The 25,301-nt window shown below is 42.9% G+C and overlaps 1 protein-coding gene across 5 annotated transcripts in view; it reads right to left on the minus strand.

Annotated features, from left to right (window-relative positions):
- The window catches only part of PRR5 (proline rich 5), a 94,250-nt gene that overhangs the window by 17,148 nt on the left and 51,801 nt on the right, over nucleotides 1-25,301 (minus strand). For all 5 annotated transcript variants that reach the window (XM_050914941.1, XM_050914940.1, XM_050914942.1 and 2 more), the window contains 4 exons: nucleotides 19,517-19,565; nucleotides 18,786-18,843; nucleotides 14,551-14,642; nucleotides 12,224-12,364 (listed from right to left, as the gene is read on the minus strand). In XM_050914941.1, the coding sequence (XP_050770898.1) occupies nucleotides 12,224-12,364; nucleotides 14,551-14,642; nucleotides 18,786-18,822 (270 nt within the window). In that variant the 5' untranslated portion in view covers nucleotides 18,823-18,843; nucleotides 19,517-19,565. The remainder of the gene's footprint in view (nucleotides 1-12,223; nucleotides 12,365-14,550; nucleotides 14,643-18,785; nucleotides 18,844-19,516; nucleotides 19,566-25,301) is intronic.

Genomic DNA, 25,301 nt, shown 5'->3' on the forward strand with positions numbered 1-25,301 from the left:
GTTTGCTAATAAAGATCCAACAAAAATAATGGTATGCATTTCTGCCTTTCATAGTTTTAGGGCTAGAGGTTGTCTGATTCCCAGCTAAGCGACTCCCCTGGGCACAGACGAGAGCTGCAATCATCTCAGTCAAATAAGCTAATGTGACTTTGAAACAACCCACCAAATGAATCTATGCAGAGGTGAGTGTCTCTGAAGAGCTGTTTATGGAATAAATTTGAGCTAGAGTTAGTTTATCTGCATTTACAAATGCTTTAGCACCGCCACATTATACTCACAGGCAAACACACACGTGCACGGAAGAGCATGTGCAGCCCCATGCAGAGATCACCCTGCGAGTTACCAAATAATTAGATGTGATGTTTAATGTCCAAGAGAATAAAGCTTCTCACTTCTTTTTAGGCTCCCTCCTGAAGTTCTTACTGATCTATCCACATTAAGCTCATCTAACCTTGCTGGGGAATTGATGACTTTTAACTACGAGCATTCAAGACTTTTACCTAGTCTTGGCTCTGAGTGTCTTCTCGTTTAACATTTATTACAAGAAAATCCATCTTGCATTTATTTTCAGGTGGGTACTCAAACAGAAAAAAGGATGGCAGAGCCCTCCCTCAGTGCATCCAGGCTCTTTTGAAGAGACATCCAAGAAACACTTCTGAAGAGCTGCAAACATTAACTTGACTGCTGTTACCTACTTGTGAGGATTTCTGATACTGCCTTTCACAGCCACACTCCCCTTTTAAATCATTAATGAACATTCATCCCTCAGCATCCTCCATGCTGCTTCATCCTTTGCAGGTGACTGAATCTAATCCATGAATTTTCTTCTTTTCTGAAATACACTTGAATAGACTGAGCAGACGTGTCAGTTGTGCCTTCTGGATTTTTTAAATTTTTGCTGTTTCTGGTGACGACACCATTTTCATCACCAACAACTCATCCCTGTGAGCCAGAAAGCAGCAGATCACCTCCAGATCACCCATCTATCCTGGCTGAAGAAGGTGCGTGGTTCAGACGCCACTCGCAGGCAGCTGTCTGCTTGGGCAACCAGCCACTCAGGACAGCTGCTTGCCCTCAGCCTGCTGCTTGTGCAGGCAGGGAGCAACCCACCTGGATAACGGAACTGAGCAGCACACTCCTGAGCAAGCACTTCATGGTTATTCTCTTCCACAAGGAGGTCGAGCTTCCATCAGTCCCAGAACACAGAAGTTTTGGAGCCCAGGTGCCCAGCAGCCTGGGCCTGAGGGAGCCCTCCTGGCTTGCAGCAAAAGCTTTGCTGAAAGCAACACATTTCTACAGAACAATTTAATGTCAATAAAAAAGTCTTTGCCAATTCAAAATACTTGGAAAGTGACTGGATCTAGAGCAGAAACCCTCTCTCAGCAACCCAATGTGTAAAGGATAAAAGGAAACAAAGAAATACAAGCATACAAAATCTGAGTTTACAGCCAGAGAGCACTGAGCAGTGTACTCCCCAAATGCAAACAGTACACGGATTAGGGATGAGATCGCAGAAGTGGCTCTAAAGGGCTGACCTTCCCTCCTTCGTCCCCATCACCCGTCAGGGACGTGCACACTGGCAACTCCATGCTCTGGCAAAATTCAGCAGCATTCAGCAATTCTTACAACAACTGTGGTAGATCTACATGTAGTGGAAACCTGTGTGGTTGAAACCAACAGATGCCCTGACCTACCTCTTGTTGATATGACTCTACTACTGAAATGAAAGTCCTCCCCCCCCCCCCCCCCCCCCCCCCCAACGCTGGCTCGTGCTTTAATTTAATTCATATAATATCACACAGCCACCTCCACAGAGCAAGCCTTCTCCTTGCTTCTGTTTTAAATGTTAACAACACAGCTACATATATAACCATATTCTAGAGCTTTTCAGGCAAAACTATTGCCCAAGTCCTCCTCTATATACAAGGGCTTTAGCAGAGCTGCATTAGCTTCATACTGCCTGAACATTTGTCCTCATGTGATTCAGACATTTTGAGAAACAATGGAAATACCCTACTGCTTCTTCCAAGGTTTTGTTCTCTTCAACTAAACAAGGAAACCACAAGAAAGGCTCATGAGTGATACAGGAGGAATTAGGAATGTATTCTTCTTCTTGGAGCCCAACAGGCAACCTACAACAAGAGGACAAGAAGGACCACATTGCCCTTAGTCTCCAGAGGACATCTAGACCACTAAGGCCAACGATGTATTATTTGTCATAAAATCACTTCTAGTACGTTTGTCTCCTTGTTTCCTTCTGTTCCCCATTTGTCTGTCCAGATACATCTACTGTCTCTTGCATCAGGCTGCACGATCTTTAGTGCAGAGACCGTATTTTCATTGTGTTTATACAGTGCCCAGTACACGAAGACTCTTGTCTACCCACGCTTGCAAGAAAGGAGGCTTGGAGATAGCTGGTGGCCGGTAACAGAAGCAGCTGACAGCTCTTAGCTGCTCAAGGAGAAGAAATTTAATTGGTTTTATGCAAGAGCCACTCCGAGTACAACAGCTGTATTTTGCAAAATACCTTTCTGACAGATTTCAACGAGGCTAAATGACAGCTTTTCCTCTTGCCAGCATCTGCTTGATTGCAGCATGCTTGCTTTTTGCTTTGCATTTGGATCAGAGAGCACTAAAGTGAAATCCCTTGCCTAATGACTTCAAACCGGAGGCCTCTGGATCCATTTTGAAGAGCACATGAGTCAGGAGCGGTCCCCTCCCCTCCCTGCGCCCCTGGCTTGCCCCGCCACAGCTCCCACACTCTTCCTGATGGATGGTTGCTTCTCAGCAAAACTGCACCACCACAGCGAGCCAGTTTGCTCGCAGCAAAGCCATAACGTAGCAGGGATGCTCGGCGCGACTGCCCACACGCCTGACTCGCAGGCACAACCTGTCACATCGTTGTCACCTTGTACTGCAGAAGTTTTGCCACAACCACCCAGTAGCTCACTGGAAACAGGAGAAGGCTCCCAACAGATAATGGTTTAAATCAAATAACATAATCTGAATCCTGCTCTGTCACATGATTAACTGTTTACCTTTTAATTGCTTGTAATAATTGGGTAGTGGCAAGTTAATGAATTTCATAGTACGTGTCGCGTATCACCATGCCACATAGTTGTTTCTTCTGCAGCTGCAGCAGAGCTAAGGGTAAGACTGTGAAATTACTGATAGAAGACAATTAACCCTGTCCACTCACCATGGGAGATAGGATGCCTCCGAGAGACTCACTCAATCACTCCCCTATCTTCTGCAGATGGCAACACACAGCCTGTTTATTTTTGGAAGAAATACACCACAAAGCAGCTACCCTCTGCACAAGTCCCCGTGCCACTAGCCTGGTACACGCTGTCCCTGTGGGCTGCTGGTTCTGCCACTAGCAACCACAGACCAGGAGAGGAAAGGCTTGGGGACAGCGCTTGGGTGGCATTGCAGAGCAGGAGCTTCCGCATCTTTCACAACTCCTTCCCTTCTCAGTGCACCTTCTGGGGAGAAGGCGGAGACTAGGACATTTTACATAACTTGTTTTAATCACCCTGTTGGCTTAAATGGAAACATGTCTTCCCATTATAATAAAATTCTATAGCATAGACAGAGAAACAGGCAAACACCAAAACCCCAGGAGAAACCCTGACGGAAAGCAAACAGCTGCCAGAGTTGCTTCCACACAATTCATACAGGAAACGATTTGTTTCGCTCCTCTCTAATTATAGGGGACTCTTTCACAAAGTTGCCGTTCACATCGGTGTGGGCAAACCGCTCCGTGCCTGCTGCCGGGGGACACCTCCTTTCCAGGGCAAGGAGTGCTGGCTGTGCCCTCATCTGTCCCCAAACCAGACGGGCAGCTGGCTGCCTGCCAGAGATCGCAACCAGCTCCAGCTCCCGCTGCCTACATGGCAAACGGAGCTTCACAGCATCTGCATTTCCACTAGCTGCCGCCCGGGTCCCCATAACTTGCTCAGGTCACGGCTGCCTCTGGGAGGACTCAGCAGTCTGGGCATCGCCGAGAGATGCTTGTCAGTCACGACCGTCTAAGGGGCCTGCAGCGCAGGCAGCTCCCTGTTGTGTGCCCTGGCACTCTGCAACTGGCTGCTACTGGGTCTCGACCCAGTTTATGGGCATAATCAAAGACAGCAGGGGGAAACTGAGATCAGCGAAAGAGTTGCCTGCAAGGATGAGCTTCCAGCTGTCCTCCATGTGACTAACACACTGCCAGCTAGCTCCCTCTCTGCCTTCCTCCCTTCTGCCTTGTGGGGAAATAAGATGGGGTCAGGGGAGGAAAAGAGCCAGAAGGCAACGTATGGGAAGGTAAAAGGTGACAATGCAGCCAGCAAGATGATGGGAGAAGAAGCTGTGCTACCAGCAAGCACCAGCGTTCAAAATCCAGCGAGCACTGTGGAGCCCCGTGTCTGCCGCAGGAAGGGCTCCAGGAGCAGGAGAATGGGCACATGGGCTGCCTCTGAGATCTCCTGGCGGGAAACTTCTCTGCTAGCCCTGTGCTCAGCTAAAAAGCTTTAGGCAGTGAGAAGGCAGGGGTATGGTGGTACCTGCACAGGGGACTATCCTAGCTGCTCTGCACCCAGCTGCAGCTCAGTATACATCTGACTGGAAACCGATGTCGACTCATCTCCGAAAATCACAGGGAAGCCCATGTATGCAATGCTACGAAACAACCCTGCACAGTCTTTCTGTTGGAAATTACTTTTGCCGTTCTTCTCATGAGCAGGACCAGGTGAATCCCAGCAGGACAGAACAGGAGGTGCTGCACCAGCGACCCCGACCACAGCATCGGCTGACCTTGCTACCTGCACGGACACAACTCAGTCACGGAAAGCAAACGGTCCTCCCCTTTTGTGCCAGGTGCCACCACTGCCGTAGCTGCTAGATAGCACCCACGGTGCCGGTGGCACCTGGGATGGCTCCCAGGTCTGTGGTCGGCCATAACAGCTGAGAAGTGACTGCCACCTCTTGGGGACACCCCCCTGTAGTTCACTGGGCAATTCAACAGCCACGATTCCCTCATGGCTTTGTCTACCTGGGGACACTCAGGAAAATGAAATTATATTCACTAAATTAAGAACAGAAAGCTGTTTAGATAAATTGTGCTTAGGCCTCTGATGTAGAACTGAAGTGTCATTAATTTAACTTGCCTCCCCTCCTACCCCTTTAATTCTCAGAATGAGTGTCCATACAGAGTTTTAATGAGGTTTAATTAATCTTCTTTAAAAGGTAGCTTAGATTAACTTTCTTATGTCCCCCCTGTAGACAACCTATGAATTACAGTATTAAAGCACCCTGCCTCAAAGGATTCTTCCACCATGGGAACATTTCCTGCTCAGAGTTTTTCAACAGTCAAAATTTCTATGCTATCTTTTATGCCAGTTTTAGTCTACTGGCCCAAATGGGTCCACAAAAGATTTGTACAAACTAATGCAATTAGTTAAAACCTTCTCCCCCTTACTCGATAAAATTATAGGGTCTGCAGGGACATTCTAATTCAAGTTAAGAATAATTTTACTGATTTAACTCTATTTTGTTAAGGACTAAGGATTTGCCTACCAATGAACTTGTACTGGTTTTAATAGGCCAGTTTCATTAATGGAGGCAAAGTCCAGGAGACAAACATATATTTTAGTAAGGACAACATGGTTTAGTTGAGGTTAAACATGTATGTAACTGACTTGAGCTGAAACAACTCACACTTAGGTTGCACAAATAAATTATTGTGGGCTAAGGTAGTCTCAGGTGCTGTAGGCAGCAGCTACACCGTAACTCCATGCGCACCCACCCTAGCCCCAAGGCAAGTGTTGAGTAATTTGAAGGAGGACAAGTAAGCACTTCTCACCTACCACAGTGCCAGACAGCAAATGGGCAGTAACTGCAGAGGACCTGATGGACGGTAACAGCGTAACTCAGGGCAGTCTGGACAACTGCTGCGGCATTTGACCAACTCAGTCTGAAGCCATACCTTTGGTTAACTAACTGGTATCCTTCAGAGAAGCAACATTTTACTTAAAGCGAGCTACTCTTAAAATGCACTATAAGCGTACGCCCAAAGGGGGTCTGCACAATGCAAATTGCCTTCTAAAACAATGGTGTTTAATTGGTATGGACAAGGTTATGGTCATGTTCCCTTGAACACTGTCTTTCTGTTAGGAGGGACAAGACGCACATTTGAATTACTACGCCATGGTGTTCATGAGACAGGTTAATATATAACAAAGCAAAACAACTACAACATTTTATGTTGCCTTCCTGTTTTTCCGCTGCTTAAGGTTACAGAAGTGGCAACATGTAGTGTTATCACATATGTTGAGAGCTAGTTTTGGAGAGTACTCGATTTCAAACCGAAATCTATTGTTTTCATATGGCAATGGACTTCCATTGGCCTTAGTTACAAAGAGGGTCCACATGAGTGCAGATCTTTCAAGGTTCATGGTGTAGAAACACTGGCTGCGTTGGAGTTACTATTGAAAAAGCCCCGTCTACCAGGCTTACAGAATGGTTAAGAGCAACCATGCTCGCTCCCCCTATCTCTGCCCCCAGAGAAAACATACTCGTGGTGAGCCATGAAATTAAGTGCCAGGTGGAAACAGAGCTAAAACTATTATAGAGGGAAAATGCCTCTGATGTGGTTTCCCTCCTTAACTATAATCCTACAGCTTGTAAATGGAAGACGGATAGCCACCGACTGTCACTGACTCACATCCTTACCACTTACACCAAGGGCCCGAACTATGGCAGGGGGATTGCTCTTGCTTGACATGCAAGCAAGCGAAGGCTGTACTTTGGTTAGTACAAATAGTGTATTTAGCACTCCCGTCTGGCACCATCGGCCGACCAAAGTGTCAGCACCGCTGTGATGTACATTTAGACCTTTCTGATTCCCCCGTGTTGCACTCGGGCTACTGCTGCTGTCACTTTTTTGAACTCCCAGGTCAGTTCCCAGCTTCTTGTCTCATATTCATTAACATGGCACATCCCAACCTGCTTAAGGCAATACTTCAAGATGTAGATTAAATGGTTCCAGCATTTTTACTGCTTCCATGCAGAAATGACTCCCAGCACCAGAAAACTAGCACAATAATAAAAACCATACAAAGAAATTCAAAATCAAATACAAGTACTCCTCACTAGCAAAAAGGTCAAGATTTTCTTTCAAAAAGATCTTTTTCCTACAACAAATGAATACTATGCCTTGTTAAAAATCACGGCAATACAAATTCATTCCAGGATAACAAACCCCTGTCAATTTGATTACTGCAAACTGCACTTGCTGATAGAGACGATAAATAAGACAGAATAAGACAGAGGATATTGCTTAGAAGCAAGCATTGTTTCTACAAAGTACTCTAAGGTGTAAATCTTGAGGGCCAGATTCTCAGTTTCGCGTATGTCAACACAAAGCAATGGAGGACTCTTCCCTTTGTGTCAGGCAGTGTCTCAGCTATAAGATTTCTTACCTGACTCCTTACATGCCTATGGGGCTGATGCAAATGACACAGACAAGCCACCCTTTCACCAGGAAGGAAGAAAACACATTTATGCACAACCCAGGGGAAGCACAGGTTTTTGATATGGTGATTTATATTTAAATAGGGTCTACAACACATTTATTTATTGGTTTCTACTTCTTGTGTCTTAGAAACCAGGAATTCAGAAAAAGGTAAAGAGAAATTAAAAGCATGTTGAAACCTCACACCCACACCACTTTGTTCAACCTATGCTTCAGGTCTAAGAGACTTAGTAAGACAACCTCTCAAAAGCAACCACCAAATTCGAAAACTTACGGCCATAAAGAATTGACCCCAGTTGACACACATTGTAGTGTTACAGCAAATCTGCTGTTCCACAGGCAGGACCCTGCAGTTTTCCAATAGCAAAGGGTATTTTGTTTTTAACCACTACGTTGTCTTTGGTTTGCTATGTGGCTGCTGAGATGGAAAAACAGCACTCTGCATTTTGCTTTCAGCTCTTGCAATGTGCTTTTCTCATCCCTTTAAAGTGCAAGGAGCTGAACCTACATTTAGGAACTTTCCAGAGATAACAAATAGGTCGCACTGGGCAGTTTTATGTATTTATTTTGTCTTCCTTTACAGAGAATGACAACGGGCAAGGGAGTTCAAATGAAGCTCAGAGAAGCCAAAAAGGAAACCACAGGTTTTATTTTTCTCTTCAGAGCTTATGTTTAGTGAGGCCTCATCCCTCAGCATGAGAGATATTGTGCTGTGCTCTTCTAGGGTTTTTAAATGCCTCAGGTCACCCAGAGAGATTCTGTGAACTCAAATAATCCTGATGTTAACCGAAAGATGCAGATAAACACTCTTTAATTCTTCTCTTCCAACTTTCTCAGACCTCAGGAGAGATACCTGGAGATAAGATGTTCCAGTTTCAGTGGCAAAGGTCTTCCTTGACAACATGCTTTGGGAAATAAGTCAGATTGTTTATCCTCTGGTGGTAGTTTTGCTCTTTTTGGTTCACAGAGCATAAAGGAGAAAATTCTTTCCTAATCTCTCCTTCTGTTTATCCCTCTCCCTCCAGCTTCCTAATTTCACCCAAAGAGAAAGGTTACCGAGGTGAGACTAACAACTCAGTGTAGTTACGTGAGCTCCTGTGCATCACTCTGTGCTCAAAAGCAGTTTTAGTTCTTTTACTTCCCTCAGTCATGACTCTGCTCTTGAAGGCCCTGCAACTTAAACAAGAGCATCCTGGAGGCACTTCAGCTTATGTTGCCTACATGCAGCCAGAAAGAATTAACATTTCAGTTTGTGCTTTGTAACTGGGTCAGGCTATGCTGGCAATCGAGAGTTTGAGTGGTGTAAGGCCCTTCTTCCAAGCTGTGATAGAACTCCCACTGACTTCAACAGCACAGGAATATCACTCCTTCCCCCAGTTCTGGTGGACTGCTGCTTTCCTGATAGATTGCTGGTTTGTAATTAGACCAGGTTATAGCACTGGTAAGAAGTGGCTCTACTGGATTGGAGAACCTAAGTCTAATAATTAACTCAAGGACTAATTTCTAATCCTTTAAATGGAGAGTATCTTACAACAAAGCTTCAGATATACAATCTGCTATTAGAATACTTGTAACAGCTTTATCCCAGAAATGGAGGTTCTTCTTTCCTTCAAAAGGGACTGCATAGAGAAGACATAAGATTTTTCTTCCCTCCTTTTTTTTTTTTTAATTTTTTTTTAGTCTTTGATGTCTTAAACACAAAGAAATTGAGGTATTTGGCTCTCTGGGCAAATTGTGAGGTATGTGTCAGGTTGGTGACCCCTTCTGTCCCAATGTATATCCTCTATTATGTCACTGTATGCCAGAGGACGGGTGTGGGTGCTGTATCACATGTTAAGGTATTAAATGCATGGCTGGTAGGCATAATTCTAGCAAATAGTTTACTGTGGACAGGAAAAAAGATTTGATGCAAAGAAGGAAAAACAATCACCCAAACAATGAAGGGGTGCAACTTCATTTCAGGCCCTTTTATTCAGGAGTTCTTTGGCAGGGACTGTTTTATTCTCCTTGCCAGAGTGCAGCCAGCTGAGCAAGCAAGAAATGTGTGCAACTTGCAATAGGTCAGTAACTTCACAGAGGTCAATGAAATCGCTCACATGCTGAAGCCAATGAAGCTAACCCAAGCTCAGGTAAAATGTGTGCTTACCGAGCTTTGCCAAATCGGCATCTACCTCGTGAATAAAGTCCAAGGATTGGTGCAGCTTCCATTTCCTCTTTAAAAAGCTTCCCTTCCCCTCCATTAGGAAACTGTCTTCTGACAAACTGACAGAGCTCTTCCCCTACACCATGACAAGCTAAAACATGAGCAATACCAGATGCACCCTGCGTTAGTTACCAAGTCTCTGCCGCTTTAATCCAGTCTAACAGGACAGACTGGTGCATGTCAGCATGGGCCTTTGTCAACCTGTGACCTTCAGCTGACATTACAGCTGCTGTCTTGAAGAACATGACCTACTCCTTAATTACATAACACAGCTGCACAAGGCTGTCAAGGACAGAAATGGGGAAACTTAGCACCAAGTTCAACGCTTGGTCCAGGGCTGACATCACTAGACTCATCTTCTAGCCCCAGGGAGTCTGCCCCAGTGTCACTGAGCTTGTTATGGAAGAGATTCCATGGTAGACAGAAATAGGGATTAGACAATGTCCACACCAAGACATCGCCTCTCACTCTGAGAAATCCACGCACACAAGTCTACCATGTGCTCTTTGGACAGCTGAATTGCTATCTCTCTTCCAGCCCTACTCACATGTTGAGTTGATCTAAGCCAAGGAAATCCCATTATTATGCCATAAATGTATAAAATTTGGTTTTGTTTAACTTAACATTTGAATTTGGGAAAAAGCCTTTGCTCTGAAATCCAATTGTTGACTAACACTGCTAAGCATGTAAATAGCTCATTCCCAGATCTTCTTCTGACATGTTCCTGTCATTTCCATTAGATTTTAAACCACAAGTTTGGCAAAGCAATTGCCAAGAAAGGACTTCTCACCATCCCCACCACACAACCATAGGTAACATATGCAGAAATAAACACCCAGGGGCAAACTCCCTCTCACTTCGTTATTGATTTCCATCAACAGCTTTGCAATGAGAAGGGATTTGGCCTTTTATCCTAAACAAGCATCCACCTTGTTAACACTTGGGGTTGTTGAAGAAAGCAGATTTGCAAAGAAACTGTTTCTTTTAGCACTGATCCTGGCAAATGACTCCACATCACCTCCTATGAACTTTCTAAATCAGGATGTTATTCAGTTCCCAGCTCACCACCGAATTCATTCGAAGCCGGATCCTGCCCATAGCCAATACAGACTCTCTAAAGAAGAAACCACAAAAAAGCTAGCAGATCTGTTAGCAATGACACTGCTGAAGCCTGGTTTAGAAGGGACAGTTTACCTCGCATCTAAGAAAGGATGAGGCCTGATAGACAACCTTCCTGTGATTAAGGTTTTTGCAATAGTACTCTCTTATGTGGAGTCTCCGGTGTCTATTAACACAGCTGGGTTCACAGTTCAATTATGTGAATTCTTTGATGTCTCATTATGCAGTTAAGCCATGCTCCAGTTTTTCCCTGAGGCTCCTCTCCTCTCTCCAGACACTAATTTCCATGAAATTCCTAGGAATCTTAGTATCTCCGATATTGCTGTCATTGTGCCACAATCAGCCAGCAGTTTCAAGAAGCATTTGGCAAGATGGAAGATGGGGAGAAGGGAGACAAGGGGCAAGCAGGCAGTCCTATCCCATAAGTATCTTTTTCTGAGAAAACTAGGTTAAACACACCATTATACACTCCACCAAATGTACACTGCGATAGCAGAGGTGAAATACCATTTCTTGACCCAGCAGAGAGAATCTTACTCTTTGCTCCATTTTCATCACTGGCCTTTAGATTATCCTGCTCTTTAAAACAATTTCAGACACAGAACTAATTCATACGGTGATGAAGAGCAAAGAAACATTTTAAGTGTGAGAAACTATATCCTTTCATTTGCTGTAAATCTATTTGTTTATAAAAAAAATCAGCAGCCAGGAAAATCTCAACTTCCTCACCCCCTAAGAATCCACTCCTGGGCCTCTCCCTCCCTTCTGCCTGATCCCCCTTCTCCTCAACACAAGCTCATGCTTTTCTTTAATTAAGGAAAAAAAAAATCTTAAACTCGCCTTTTACCTGGAATTCCTCTTTTTGTTTCTCCTCACTACTACTGAAAAAAAATAAAATCCAACACTGAAGGCAAATACCAGTATCTGGTCCTAATGTTTTTATATCAACATCTTTGCTAGAATTTGGTTCCAGTGACCAAATATGACCACGATTCAACCATAAACTGCATATTCACTTTGTTGCCTACTCCAGATGTGAAGCTTCATATCCAGAACTGCTAATGCAGCAACACGCAGCATTTAATGGAAGTAATGTTATTACCACATACACTGGTCTGCTTGCACAACTTCGTATTTCAAGGACCACAGTTTCAAAATGAGTCTTTACTCTCAGACCCTCTGGTTCTTAAGGCATGAAATCTGAACCTCTACAGTCTCTACTTTTAGATATTAGGACTACATCTGGCTTTCTGGGTAAGAAGTTTTCAATGAATGAGCAAAATCAGAGACTGCTTAAGAAGACTTCAGCAATACAGTACAGAAAGACAGATAAAGAAAACGAAAGACAGATAAAGAAAACAGCCTGAGAAAAGTAACCAATTTACCTGGAGTATTAACAGCATCTGAATAATAGAAGGTGGAACTCTGGCTCTGGAACGTGATAATGCATCTTCCAATTTAATGTTGAGGGTAATTATATTCCTAAAGTGCAGAAGAGCCAGCTGCCGAACCGAGGGCTCCTTCCCCTTAGAAACAGAAACAAAGCAAGACGGATTACGAGCAGTATAAAAATGCGTTTCAAAATCCTCTGTCAAAATTCCTTCCTCCACTTCTAAGGGATTACAAGAATGGTAAACCTGAATGAAAAGCAAAGGAAACATAACAAAGGACACAGAGCAGCCTACAAGTCTGCACAGTGAATTTGATTTGGCAGTAATGAATGCTGCAGACAATGACTGAGTCTGACTGTGTGTGAAGATGATGAAGGGGTGGTGTGGGGGATCATACCTGAGAGCAGGATATATATGAATATTTTGTACTTTAACAGTAATGAAATGTATCATATGGTTAAAAAAAAAAAGCAGGGCTGAAAAAGGGTTGAATTTCCATTATTTCTCAAGATTTTGAGTACTGGCTGGGTACTGTCTTCAAATTATGGTAGGAATCCTGACTCAGCCCACCTGTGGATCCTCCTTTTCTCTACCGTTTGGGAGACTTCACTATAAGGCAGGAGCAGAGCTGAAGTTTCACATTGCATTTTCAAAGACATCTTTTTGCAGTTCAAGAATACCTTCTCGTTGAAGAAAATCTCATCTGAAGAATACAATGCTAGCTCTGCCTGCAGAGATTAACACCGCTTGCCTTATGACGAGTTGTAAAACTGTTCCTGGCATCAGGGTTTTTTCCTTGGGTATATATGGCTGTACATATATATTCTTGCCTGCAGTTATGAGCCCTGCCAGCCAAATATTAACACTTCCAGAAGGTCTGGTATTCAGCTGGTATTGACTTATCTTAGTTTGGAATAAAGAAGCCTGACCCGACCCAACCCCACCCCACCCATTCCTTTTCACTTTGTTAGTTATTTATACTGAAGTAAAGAAGGCCCCAAATCTGCTTCAATTGCTAATGAATAGAATTTACAAGAGCACATAAGCACCAGCTGGGCTTTTGGAAGTAACCTCACAACATCAAGCACCTAGATCTATCTGAAATTACATAGGACTTGGGGCTCTTACCCCTCCAGGTTCCTTTGAAAATTCAAGCAATTATTTCCATCTGAAAGGTGAGGAAACTTGTGTTGCTAAATTATTTTCAAAGGCCTCAGTGAAAAGGGGCATTTGGTGCAATTTTCAAAAACATCTGAGTGAGTTCTAATTTATTCAAGTGCTTTGGAAAACCAGGTTGAGAGCCTACCTATATCTCTACATGCCCAAATGCCTCGGATTTAAATTATGTGGCACTTAGAAAAATCTCCCATCGTGTTCAAACAGGTTTTTAATACCATCTTATTTCTATCATTTTAAAGTTTCTACTGGTAGGACACAAGTCAATGGGTGAAGTAGCCCTGTATGTTTTTAGAGCTCTTCTCTTTCAGAATCAAATTCTGTGTAAAGTTGCAGCTTTTCCACTGAATTCAGATTTCATGCCTGTAATTATCTGCAGATGCAAATGGTAATATCGTTAATATTTGGACAATCATTTTAGGCATAAAGTCCACTTGGAAAAGTGGGAGAAGGTTTCCGAAGTTTCCCAGATATGTTTAGGCACCAAGCTCCCACTAAAATCTGTAGGCATCTAGGAGCAACTCTAGAAGGTCACTTATACCTATCTGGTACAGATTTCCTTCGGACTTAAGTGATAAACAACACTCTGCGGCCATCACTAAATTAGAAGATTGAGCCTTCATCCAAATCAGATCAAGTACCTATTGTGGATTTAAAATTACTGGAGTCAAATTCTGTGCTCATGTAAACTGGTCTAACTCCCCTGACTATTGCACTTACAGTAGCATAGAATTTGATCTCGGAAATACAATTCCTTTTCAAAGGCGGAGATACTTCAGAGACAAATTCACATTGCAGAGAAATGTATATATTTAAGCCAACACAGCTCCACTTATTTCACTGTGTGCATATTTCAGTTTATCATTCATAACCTTTTTTGACTTTCAGTGTGAACTGGCAGAAGGACTAACCATCCTCCCTGCACTCCACTTTTGTTTTCAAAGTTCCCCTTCAACTTTTTCACCCAAGCACTTCAAACCTGTTTGCATAAGTAACTTATTTGCATGACATGACTATACAGAACAGCTGCACTGGGAGGCTGGCCCAAGGAGAGAGAGTTAAGGATTGCATCAATCTGTTGATGAACCAGTAAAGTTGCTTTTTCCAGTTTTTCAAGATTCTATAGTAACAGAGTAATTTTTCACCTGCACAGGATAGAAAATAGCCTGAAGCATGGGCAGGACATCACTGAAGAAAAAATCCCAGGTTTCAGCTAAGGTATCCAGTAGTTTCTGCCCTGCAAAAACACAAAACAAACTAGTGAACTGTTTACGTTGTAATCAGCCAACTGCAAAGACTAAAACATGCAGGAAACAATGTGAATCTGCTATTGTACACAAAGATGAATTATGTACCAGCTACTATTAGCAGTATGGAATTAGTATTCCTGTCAGTGTATCAGATCATTCAGTATTTGTGTCTTTTCAGGTGACACAACTAATGTTCTTAGTAAACTCAGACACTTTGAGGTTAAAGCTTACCCAGAAAACCCCCCGTGAAGAACAAAGAGTAATAGCCCAGGTTACCTCCTCCTCTTCTTGCAGTAAGACCTACTGGACAAGACTGTGGAGGAGAGCAGTAGGAGGAGGACACAGCAGGTTAAACGTGGAAGCACTGCTGCAGAGAAATCTCCCCCACCATGCTCCCCTCTGCACTCCAAGCTGCAAGGCAGCAGAGCAAACCGCACTCTGTGGAGATGCTCCACACAGTGTCCCCTCAAACTGATCCCTTAGCTTCCCTGTATCTCCACTTACATAGAAAATCTCACCCAAGATCTATGGAAAAAGACAATGGTGTTGCGGCTCTATTTTTTACTGTAACTTTCAAAGGATGCAGTCAAAACCTGCTATGACATGAGTTCCCCATGGTCCTCACAGCAAAGCCAGCTCCTTGTCCATTCCCTCCCCAGCTGCAGCCACCTGGAAGCCTCCCCAGCGGCAACTGGAGAAGCTCTAGCCAGGTTGTACAACCAAGCTGGACACCGAGTTCCTCATAGAACATTTTGTAAAACACAGAGGCACATGCAGGAGCCTAAATCTATGGGAGAGGAAGTCTGGCTTGATAGCTGGATGCTGGCTTCAAATCCCTGTTCCCCAAAATGGCCTGTGTGACCTTGGGCAAGCTCTTTAGCATCCCTGTGCCCCTAACCCAACTATGAAAGGAGAGCAATGTCACTGCACCTCCACCACCAAGTATTATGGAGATAAATACATCAAGGATTATGAGGCATTCAGACAAGACAATATGACTTATCAGGAAGCAAATTCAATAGCAATCTATCAGTATTACTATTGGTGTCAGAATCAGATATTATTCTTAATTTTTGTATTACAGCATTACTTAGGGCCTCAGCCAGGGAACGTTTTGCCCAGAATTACACACATATCACAAAGAAACTCTGCATGAAAGCATCTACACTCAAAGTTAGCCAAGTGCCAATCTTTATTATGGGATACTTGATCTCCCTGCATTTTTAAGCACATGACAAATAGCACCAGCTCTGGCCCATCTGCAACTCCTGAATTATTCCTGGGTTGATGACTTTAAGTGCTTTCAGTGACAAATTTGGATCACCATGCTATACTGCAGCTGCTGGCTTGTGAACAACGCCAAGGTCTTTGTTTCTGCATCACCAGGCAGGAGTTCTCTCTGTCCTACACACTTGTGCACAAGATTGAAAAGGGCGTTCTCAGTTTCAATTTTTAAAAAATTTGTCTTGCATTAGTTCTAGTGAAACACAGCAGGGAACCAGGTCCAAAATTTCCTAGCAGCTGTAGCAGTAATAATAAATACTGTTGCATTATAACCTCCATATACTAGTGTCTGAAACACTAAAGTGTTTCAAAGATATAAATCCGAGCATGAAGAAGCCCAACCACTCTATGCCTTGAGGGCAGAGTTTTAAAAAGAGTTAAATACATTAGCTGCCCACAAGTTGAGGTTAAGCGGAAACTAAACCCTTGCAAATTTGGCTCCAGATGCAGGTGCTGAACATTGGTCCTTTTCAAATCTTGCTGCTAGAATTGCACGAAGGCAAATTACCCTGTTGAGATAAACATGCCTTTACTGTCACACACTCCTTTCATCTTGTAGGCAGCTCGTTTTGTGAAGTGATGGATTTCTGTACAGCAGCTCTGAAAGGCTGCAGAGTTACCTGCCTTTCGCCAGGCAGACCCTTTACTGGGGGCTGTGGAAGAACTCCTACGGTTTGTTGATCATGAGTATCTTTCACATGGAAGAATGTGACTTCCGTGTCCTTTCAAGAATATGTTTGTTTTACTGTCAGGCAAAGATCCCTACCTTTACCATAAGCATTTGCCGGATTCCAGGAAGCTGGGTTACTCTAAATGCTCATTTTAATGAAGCACAATATAGTCAATTTTGTATGACACAAAAATGCATGTAGTACTTTTCACAGTGCTTCTAAAAGCTAATTGAAACTCCTGAAATAAATATAAGAATAAAAAAATCAACATTTCAAAACAAAAGCTAAAATTTTCAAAACCTCCTGCAGGACAAAAACCCTCCAAAGTGTGCTCTGAGGTGATCTTTTTCCTCTTTTGAAAACTTCAACACCAACTGGATAGGGAAACTCAAACCATGGGATGTGGGACAACCTGAGATTTGAGGGCAGGACCGCTGCTGCTGCAGACCCAGGAAGGGAGCCCTGCTCAGAATGGGAGCTCCCAAGATTTCCGTGCTCCCAACTTTATCTTGGGTGTTTTGGGAGCCATGGGGTCAATGACTACGGGATGGACTCTGGGGTGCTGCTACCTCTGCTGCCAGGAAACCCAAATTCCAGCCTTGGAAACTCACATCCATCAGCAACTCCCCAGGCACGCTAACAGAAAGCTGTCGGTCAGAAAGACCTCTGCCCCTGAATGAGGTTCCTAAATTACAGCTACCCTCCCGTAACGTGCCAGTTTTAGTGAGCTGACATTTCCAAGGATGGACTTGGAAAAAACACGACCAATTTAATCCGCACCTTACCAGCATTTCTGACCATATTTTAAGGGGCAACCACAAAATGATACACCAAATTCAAAACCAAAATAAACTTAACAGCTTGTTGAAATTTTGTATTTGCTAAACATGCTCCTACATTTGAAAGCCATTTAGTGGTCTCACATTGCAATTTTTCATCTCAGCTTTGACCGCAAACGTCAGAGATAGTATTTTTGATTTTCGAGCTAGTAAAACCAGAAGAAAAAGGGGTTGGACTTCGGTTGGACTTGGTAGGTCTCTGCACCTAATTTGCTGATTCGATACTTAAAAAACAACTTCCTTTGTGATTTACAAAGCAGCTATGAAGGCCTTGAGATCCTTACAGCTCCCATTGTGCTCTCCAAGCTGCTATTTTATATAATTGAGGAATTCTGTGTTCAGCTTAGAAGAGTTTGGGTACTTTTTGGGGGTATTTTTTTAACGTGAAATTTGTTCTCTTTTTGCAGTGTTCACGGCTATTGTCTTTTCATCAGAAAAGCTGGGTCCCATAGCACCATCTTAATCTGATCAACTGTACTGTCAGTAATGAAAGGTCACATTTAGGATTTATAGATAGCTGAAACTAATGGAAATTGTTGTCTCCAGGCTACTGCTTAAACAGTGTATTTAGACTAAGTGGTATTATGACTGCAGCTTTGGAAAAGGAAAGATGCATTTCATTAAAATTGCCTCAAGACTCCCCAAAGATCTTCAAACTGTTTACATGGGCAATAATTCTTGAAGATATTCTGAAAACATATCACCCTCTGATGGCGTATGCCTACATCTAGGACAAAACAGCATATTTAACAGCGCATCTAAATGCTGCACAATAGCATAGGACATGAAATGAGGGTGACTGTAAAACGACACATTGGGTGGAGGTTATCCTTGCTGTTTACTTCCGTTAAGATGACACCTCCAGAAGGTGCAGACAAATGGAGCCTTGACTGTAATAGAAGAGACAGCGTCTGACCTTGTTTATGTAAGCATGAATCCAGAATAACTCTTAAAACAATCTAGAGCATTATTTTGGACTTAGCCAGACACTTCAACTAACTAGCATCTTAGTGCTTAGTTTTTTGTTTATTAAGATATCTCAGTCTATTTTTCTACTCTTCCTTAACATTGAGCAGGCTATAATTAAAGGAGAAGGAAGTGTCCATGCTGGAGGTATCTTCCTTTACTCCCTCGCTGCTGCTCTAGGCAATCACCTCTCCTTGATGAAAGCCGATGGGAACACCAAGGCAGGACACAACAACAGACTGCAGCAATGAATTGATACAAGCTAATCCATAGTCCCAGGAAGATAGTAGAAAGCATCACACTGCCTCCAGAATGCATTCGCTATAACTCCTGTGACAGATATAGATAGCCATGCTAAAATCCAAGTTACCTTCATAAAACCGGATCTTGTCCCTTAGGATCACCATGCCTTTCGTGAGCAGCTGATTCTGTAAATAAAATATAAGACTACCTTTACTCAATTCTGTACTTCCCTAGCCATCATATTTCACATTTTGTTCATTCTTAACTTTTCACAATGAAGCGGCTCTTTTATTTTAATGATCAGTCTTCAAAGGACTCCTCCTGTGGCCATCTTGCTTAAATCGCTTGGGACACTTGTCAAATCATGATCTGATCACCTACTGCTTTCAGGCTACAGCACATGTTCTGTGCAGTACAAAGTGCTTCTCAAACTTCAAATGGCTGACCCACATAGCATGTACTCTGTCTTAGAGAAGCAGCAAGAATACTGCTTCAATAGACAGTGTGTACTTGCTGCTAAATGTCTTTCCTATTAACTATACTACAATGAACTTAACTGGTTTACTCAGGAACTTAAATTTTAAGTTAAAAGAGAATGTCTGAAGTCTGCTGAAAGACAGCAGTGTCATACAGAAACACAGTGACCGCACAAATCTACTCCACGGCTTGGACTTTCACTATCTAACTACGTATGTATAAAACCCAAATCTCATTAGCCCATAATGACAGAACACGGAGAAGTCAGTGGACATCTCTGAATGGTTTCAAGGGTCTCCAGATCAGGACTTAGAGTGGGGGAAATGATTTTGCTCAGTGGCATATAATGAAATCTGATTTAAATGAAAGAAACATGCCTACCTGTAGATATTCAGTGAAAAAGGATCCCAGTTCTGTTTTCAGTAATTGCCTGTATTAAAAAGAATAAGAAAAGGATCTGTGTAATCAGCAAATCATATTAGCTGTGCGCTGCACAGAAAAGGGGAAGTCACTAATAGCAAAATATTTTCATATGAGCACAGAGCCTGTCAATAATGCCTAACTACAAATAGAGCAAACAGGGTCAACAACACCAAGACTCCCAACCAGCATTTCGGTGTGTTGAAAAATATCTGCTGTGCTTTTAAGATGGCTCAGTTGCACAAATACATATGAAAGGAAATTGAGATTTGACGAAAAGAGGATGCATTCCATCCTACATCTAATCCTTTTAAAAATGCTCAAATTGTTCTCCTGCTGAGCCAGGGCTTCAGTGGCGCCTGGTATTGCAGACATGGGAGAACTCCTGGTGCTCTCTGCCCATCCGTGGGTCTGAGCCAAAAACCGAGCATGTGACTTGGCTGACATGTTCAGAGCCAAATCATCCCCGTCCTGCGTAAGGTTGAAAAAAAGAGCTGTGACAAAATGTTTAGAGAGAAACCTGAAGCAGGATGATATTCTGTGGGTTTTGTTGCAGGTGTGAAACTTGGCCAGTTTTCATTGAAAGGGTCACAATCTTCCACTCAGGAGACCCATGACAGCTGAAGTTTCATACGGTTTCAGTGAAAAAACAGGTAGGAATTTAACAGTTTAGCTCTGCCTCTCATGATTCCTCTACACTAAAACTTACAAAGCAATCTCAGAGAGCAAACCAAACTTACATGCAAAAAAATTCCCACAAACAACCCTCAAATTCAGAAACTGAATTCAACCCTATCTGCAAGCCCAACATTTGTATCCAGTTAAAACTCACTACATATTGCTAAAAAGCATGTCATTTATGTCTCACACATTGGATGCTAGACATACTTCTCTGCACTCAGGTCACTATTTAGATGCATAAATGAGAGCTTGGACCTTATAGAAATGTAGCCCCAGCTGGGTCTTCTGAACACGTGTAAATGTGGCCTGGAACTCTTTTGAAAACCTGTCTGTGTGTGACCACCTCAGGTCCCATGAAGAAATGAGGTCAAATTCGACTTAAAATCTAAACACCCACTTCAGTTAGGGTAGTTATGTAAATTATATATTCAGTACCATGTTATCATCTATCCCTTTCGGTTATGTCTTTAACTAACAAATAACTAATTAATCAAATCATTTAACTAGTAAGCAAATACACGTCTGGTTTAAAAAGTCCAACATATGCCTACGCTCCATAAAAAAGTCTGCAGGAGTTGGATCTGATGTTTTTAACACCACACGCTTCAGCACAGCCTCTTGAGATCTTCTGAAAGTTCAGGGAAAGGAGGAGCAAGTCAATCTTTAGGAAGCCGAAATACAATATTTATTTATCCTTAAGCACATGTCCACACTGACCTCATAGCACCCTGTGGAATCACTCTAGGCATAAATGAAATAGAAAATAAACAAAAGGAAGGGGGTTTTCAGATGCTCCTAAGCATCAAAATCCCTTTCAGCTAGAAACCTGATTAATTCAGACAAACTATCTACGGACAAAAATTTTCAAACCCAGCTCAGGCTTTAGCCATAGGTCTCTCATTGCCATGAATGGTCATTGTATGGCTAGTCCCCTTGGCATGCTGTTGCAACATATGGGAGAGGACAACCCTTGCAGTGCCCCAAGACTCCATCCTCAATGGTACCCACTGACAAGCCCTTGGCAGGGGTTAAAATCCACCTCCCCCAAAGACTGTTAAATTCTTAAAGCCTTAAAAGTACATCAGTGAGTACAAGAACGCTATAGCCAAATTGTGGCATACTCACTCAAAGTGGAAAATTACTGTCAAAGTGGTGTGATTTTTTTCTGGATCGCAAGCAATGGCACTAAAGGTTTTTCTTACTTTGAACATGGATACATAAACCATTTTTAGGTTAAAATAACAAGAAAGTTGCAGTTTTGAATTCTCCTATGATAGAGACAATTTATTCCCAGATATCTATTTGTGCCACTGTTTCAAAAAAATACTGATACTTTATGCTGACAGGTTTTGCTTAATTTTCTACCTTCTCCTCAAGCTAGCAGCTCTTTGAAGTCTAGTCCTGGATTCCTCATAGTCTTGAACAGGATTTGCAAATACCTTTTCTTTTCATATTTTAGGTTCTAGTGATAATTCCTGACATTTAGGGCAGGAAATACAAAATGACATTCTACTTATCCAATAACTAGCCCGCTGATAAAATCCCACCACATTTCCATTTTTTCAGCTGCGAATGAACTACACAACCAGCTTGTAGTTAATTATATGCACTGGACTGCATCACACCAAGCAGTGCTATGGCTACATTAGCATCTCTGTTTACAGGGTAGAAGAACAACTGACAGCACAATTAATGTGTCTTGCTTTTTCAATCCCTAATAATACAGACACTTCACGCTTCTTAATTTCCAGTGAAACAGTGAGGCCCTCAGGCCACATCAGAACACTGGTGTTTGATGTTCTCTGTACCCATATTCATTTAAAAGAGATCCACAACAAAACTGGATCCAAGACATTGCTTGCAATTTTTTTTTTATCCTTGCTTAATTTCCTTTAACAAAGATCAGTTAGGTTGTCACCTGTCAGATCCTGGGTAATTCAGATTACTGAATAACCTTATCTAGATATGCAGACATCATGGTGGAATCCAGCTAAAAATCTGATTAAACCTAAAAGACATCCCTGATCAGATAGCAGACCTCGTTTCAAGTGCATCTGATTTTGAAGCCAGTCATTTTGCACTCTTATGAAGCTTGTATATCATTGGTATCAGGTCTTCATTGCCTGTTTAATGACTTCATAAATTAAGATAATAATATAAATTCACATAAAATATGCTAAAATAGCTCCTGACTTTTTTGTATCTTCCTGCTGCTGCTTCTTTGGTTCATTTTGAAATTAACTCTTTCAATGTTACTCAGAATGGAAAGTCTAACACTGTATAGTATCTGTTAAATAAAGTTAAGTGAAGCAAATGGAAACAAGTGATTTTACTGGGTTTGAACTCTTGCTGCAAAAGAGGAAATGCCACTAAAATGTGCTTTGTTTGCATCAAATCAGTATCCTGAAACTCAGAAGAGAGGCAGCTATAAATGTGTATTAGCTTTAATACAGGACATCCTGCTTCCACTGTGTTTCCCTTTCCTTCTTTTTCTTCCTTGATTTACAAGTGGTGTAAATATATACTTTGAAATGACATATGGCACATGAAATGAAAAAGGAAAAAAAACAGTGTATGATTACTAATATCACACACATGCACCAAGAAAAATACTAAACAGTAAGTATATGCATATAGATTATTATTACCTGACTTTTGAATCAATCCCCTATTAAATCACCTAGTAAGGGCTCAGAAGAAGTAATGTACAGGCCACACACTGGTGATACTCCCAGTTACTGGAGTATCTTCTCACCACCTTACTGTACTTCATTAGCCTTAGCAGAGTTATTCAGGAGTTACAGCAATATAAAAGACACTGAAATCACACACTGGTTTTATTGGTAATAGGGCTTCAGCGTGCTATGTAACTCCATATTTAAGGCCACTTCTAATGCCAGAGGAATGAAAGAATGGTCTCAAAAGGCATTGGTGTAAACAAGTGGCAGCACCTTTTCTGAGCCGCACCTAGAAGAAAAGTAAATAGTACTGTAGAGATTTGTACCCACCGATGTTTTCTTAAATAATCAGTGCATACATAATCAGGATTCAAAGCCTCGAGATGTGTGCTCAGAAAAGGAAGTTATATGTATTTGTTTGCACGTATGTGACATACAGTAGTTGACTATACGTGACATTCCTGAGTCAAAACGATGGTGTGTAAATATTGCAGGCATAACCTAACTGTTCAAATATTTACATTTGGTCTGTGAGTCAACCTGGATATTCAAGGTTCAATTATGAAAAGTATCCCAGAATCTGCTCTAATTAAAGTGGTAAAATAAAATAAAATATCTTCTTTTACTGTCCTGTAACTGTTGAAAAAAGTTTCTGATACAAGCGATTTACCTGAATGGTTCCACACTCAAATTCTGCCCAGTGGAAACAATGGCTATTTGTTTCTTTTTATTTATGTACTTGTGGGGAAAATGCATCTAAAACAATCGTAAGGCAAATATACACTTGTATTGGGCTTGCGTGGCAAGGTTTTGGTAGCTGGGGGGCTACAGGGGTGGCTTCTGTGAGAAGCTGCTAGAAGCTTCCCCTATGTCCGATAGAGCCAATGCCAGCCGGCTCCAAGACAGACCCACCGCTGGCCAAGGCCGAGCCCATCAGCGATGGTGGTCGCGCCTCTGGGATAACATGTTTAAGAAGGGGGGAAAAAAACTGCTGTGCAACAGCAGTTGGGAGAGAGGAGTGAGAATATGTGAGAGAAACAACCCTGCAGACACCAAGGTCAGGGAAGAAGGAGGGAGAGGAGGTGCTCCAGGCACTGGAGCAGAGATTCCCCTGCAGCCCCTGGTGAAGACCATGGTGAGGCAGGCTGTCCCCCTGCAGCCCATGGAGGTCCACGGTGGAGCAGGTATCCACCTGCAGCCCGTGGAGAACCCCATGCCAGAGCAGGTGGATGCCCGAAGGAGGCTGTGACCGCGTGGGAAGCCTGTGCTGGAGCAGGCTCCTGGCAGGACCTGTGGACCCATGGAGAGAGAGGAGCCCACGCTGGAGCAGGTTTGCTGGCAGGGCTTGTGGCCCCGTGGGGGACCCACGCTGGAGCAGTCTGTTCCTGAAAGGACTGCACCCTGTGGAAGGGACCCACGCTGGAGCAGTTTGTGAAGAACTGCAGCCTGTGGGAAGGACTCACATTGGAGAAGTTCGTGGAGGACTGTCTCCCGTGGGAGGGACCCCATGCTGGAGCAGGGGAAGAGTGTGAGGAGTCGTCCTCCTGAGGAGGAAGGAGCGGCAGAGACAACGTGCGATGAACTGACCGCAACCCCCATTCCCTGTCCCCCTGTGCTGCTGGGGGTGAGGAGGTAGAGAACTTGGCAGTAAAGTTAAGCCTGGGAAGAAGGGAGGGGTGGGGGGAAGGTGTTTTTAAGGTTTGGTTTTATTTCTCATTATCCTACTCTGATTTGACTGGTAATAAATCAAATTAATTTTTTTCCCCAAGTCGAGTCTGTTTTGCCTGTGACGGTAATTGCTGAGTGATCTCCCTGTCCTTATCTCAACCCATGAGCCTTTCGTTATATTTTCTCTCCCCTGTCCAGCTGAGGAGGGGGAGTGACAGAGCGGCTTTGGTGGGCACCTGGTGTCCAGCCAGGGTCAACTCACCACAACACTTGTTCCACTTCTGAGATCATATTTATGAATCACATACTTTTGCATTCAACAAGAACATTAACACAAAGCAAGTTATTTTAAATTAAGTAACAATAGTAGTAAGCCAGATATTTTGGTATGTGTCAAATAATTTCTTAGTTAGGTTTTGAGCTGAATTTAAGTAAGTGAGGCAAAAGGGCTTTGGTTGCAAATAGTCAGGAGGCCCTAAAACGTTATTGACTGTGGTCGGCAGTGAAATGAAGCACACAGCAGGAGCGCAGTAGCTTCTGGAAAGAGGCTGTGGCTGGACGCGTGAACAGGCATGTTTAAAAAAATACCACTATCATGCTCTCCTCTAGAGACAGATCTTTTGGCTGTTGTGTCCTCTTCACCCACTCGCAGTTTTCTCATCTTAGCTTTTTTCTATGAATGAAGCAAGCGGGACACACACGAGAAGCTTCACAAAAAC

The sequence above is a fragment of the Gymnogyps californianus genome, chromosome 1 (assembly GCF_018139145.2).
Source record: "Gymnogyps californianus isolate 813 chromosome 1, ASM1813914v2, whole genome shotgun sequence".
In the NCBI taxonomy this organism is placed as follows: domain Eukaryota; kingdom Metazoa; phylum Chordata; class Aves; order Accipitriformes; family Cathartidae; genus Gymnogyps; species Gymnogyps californianus.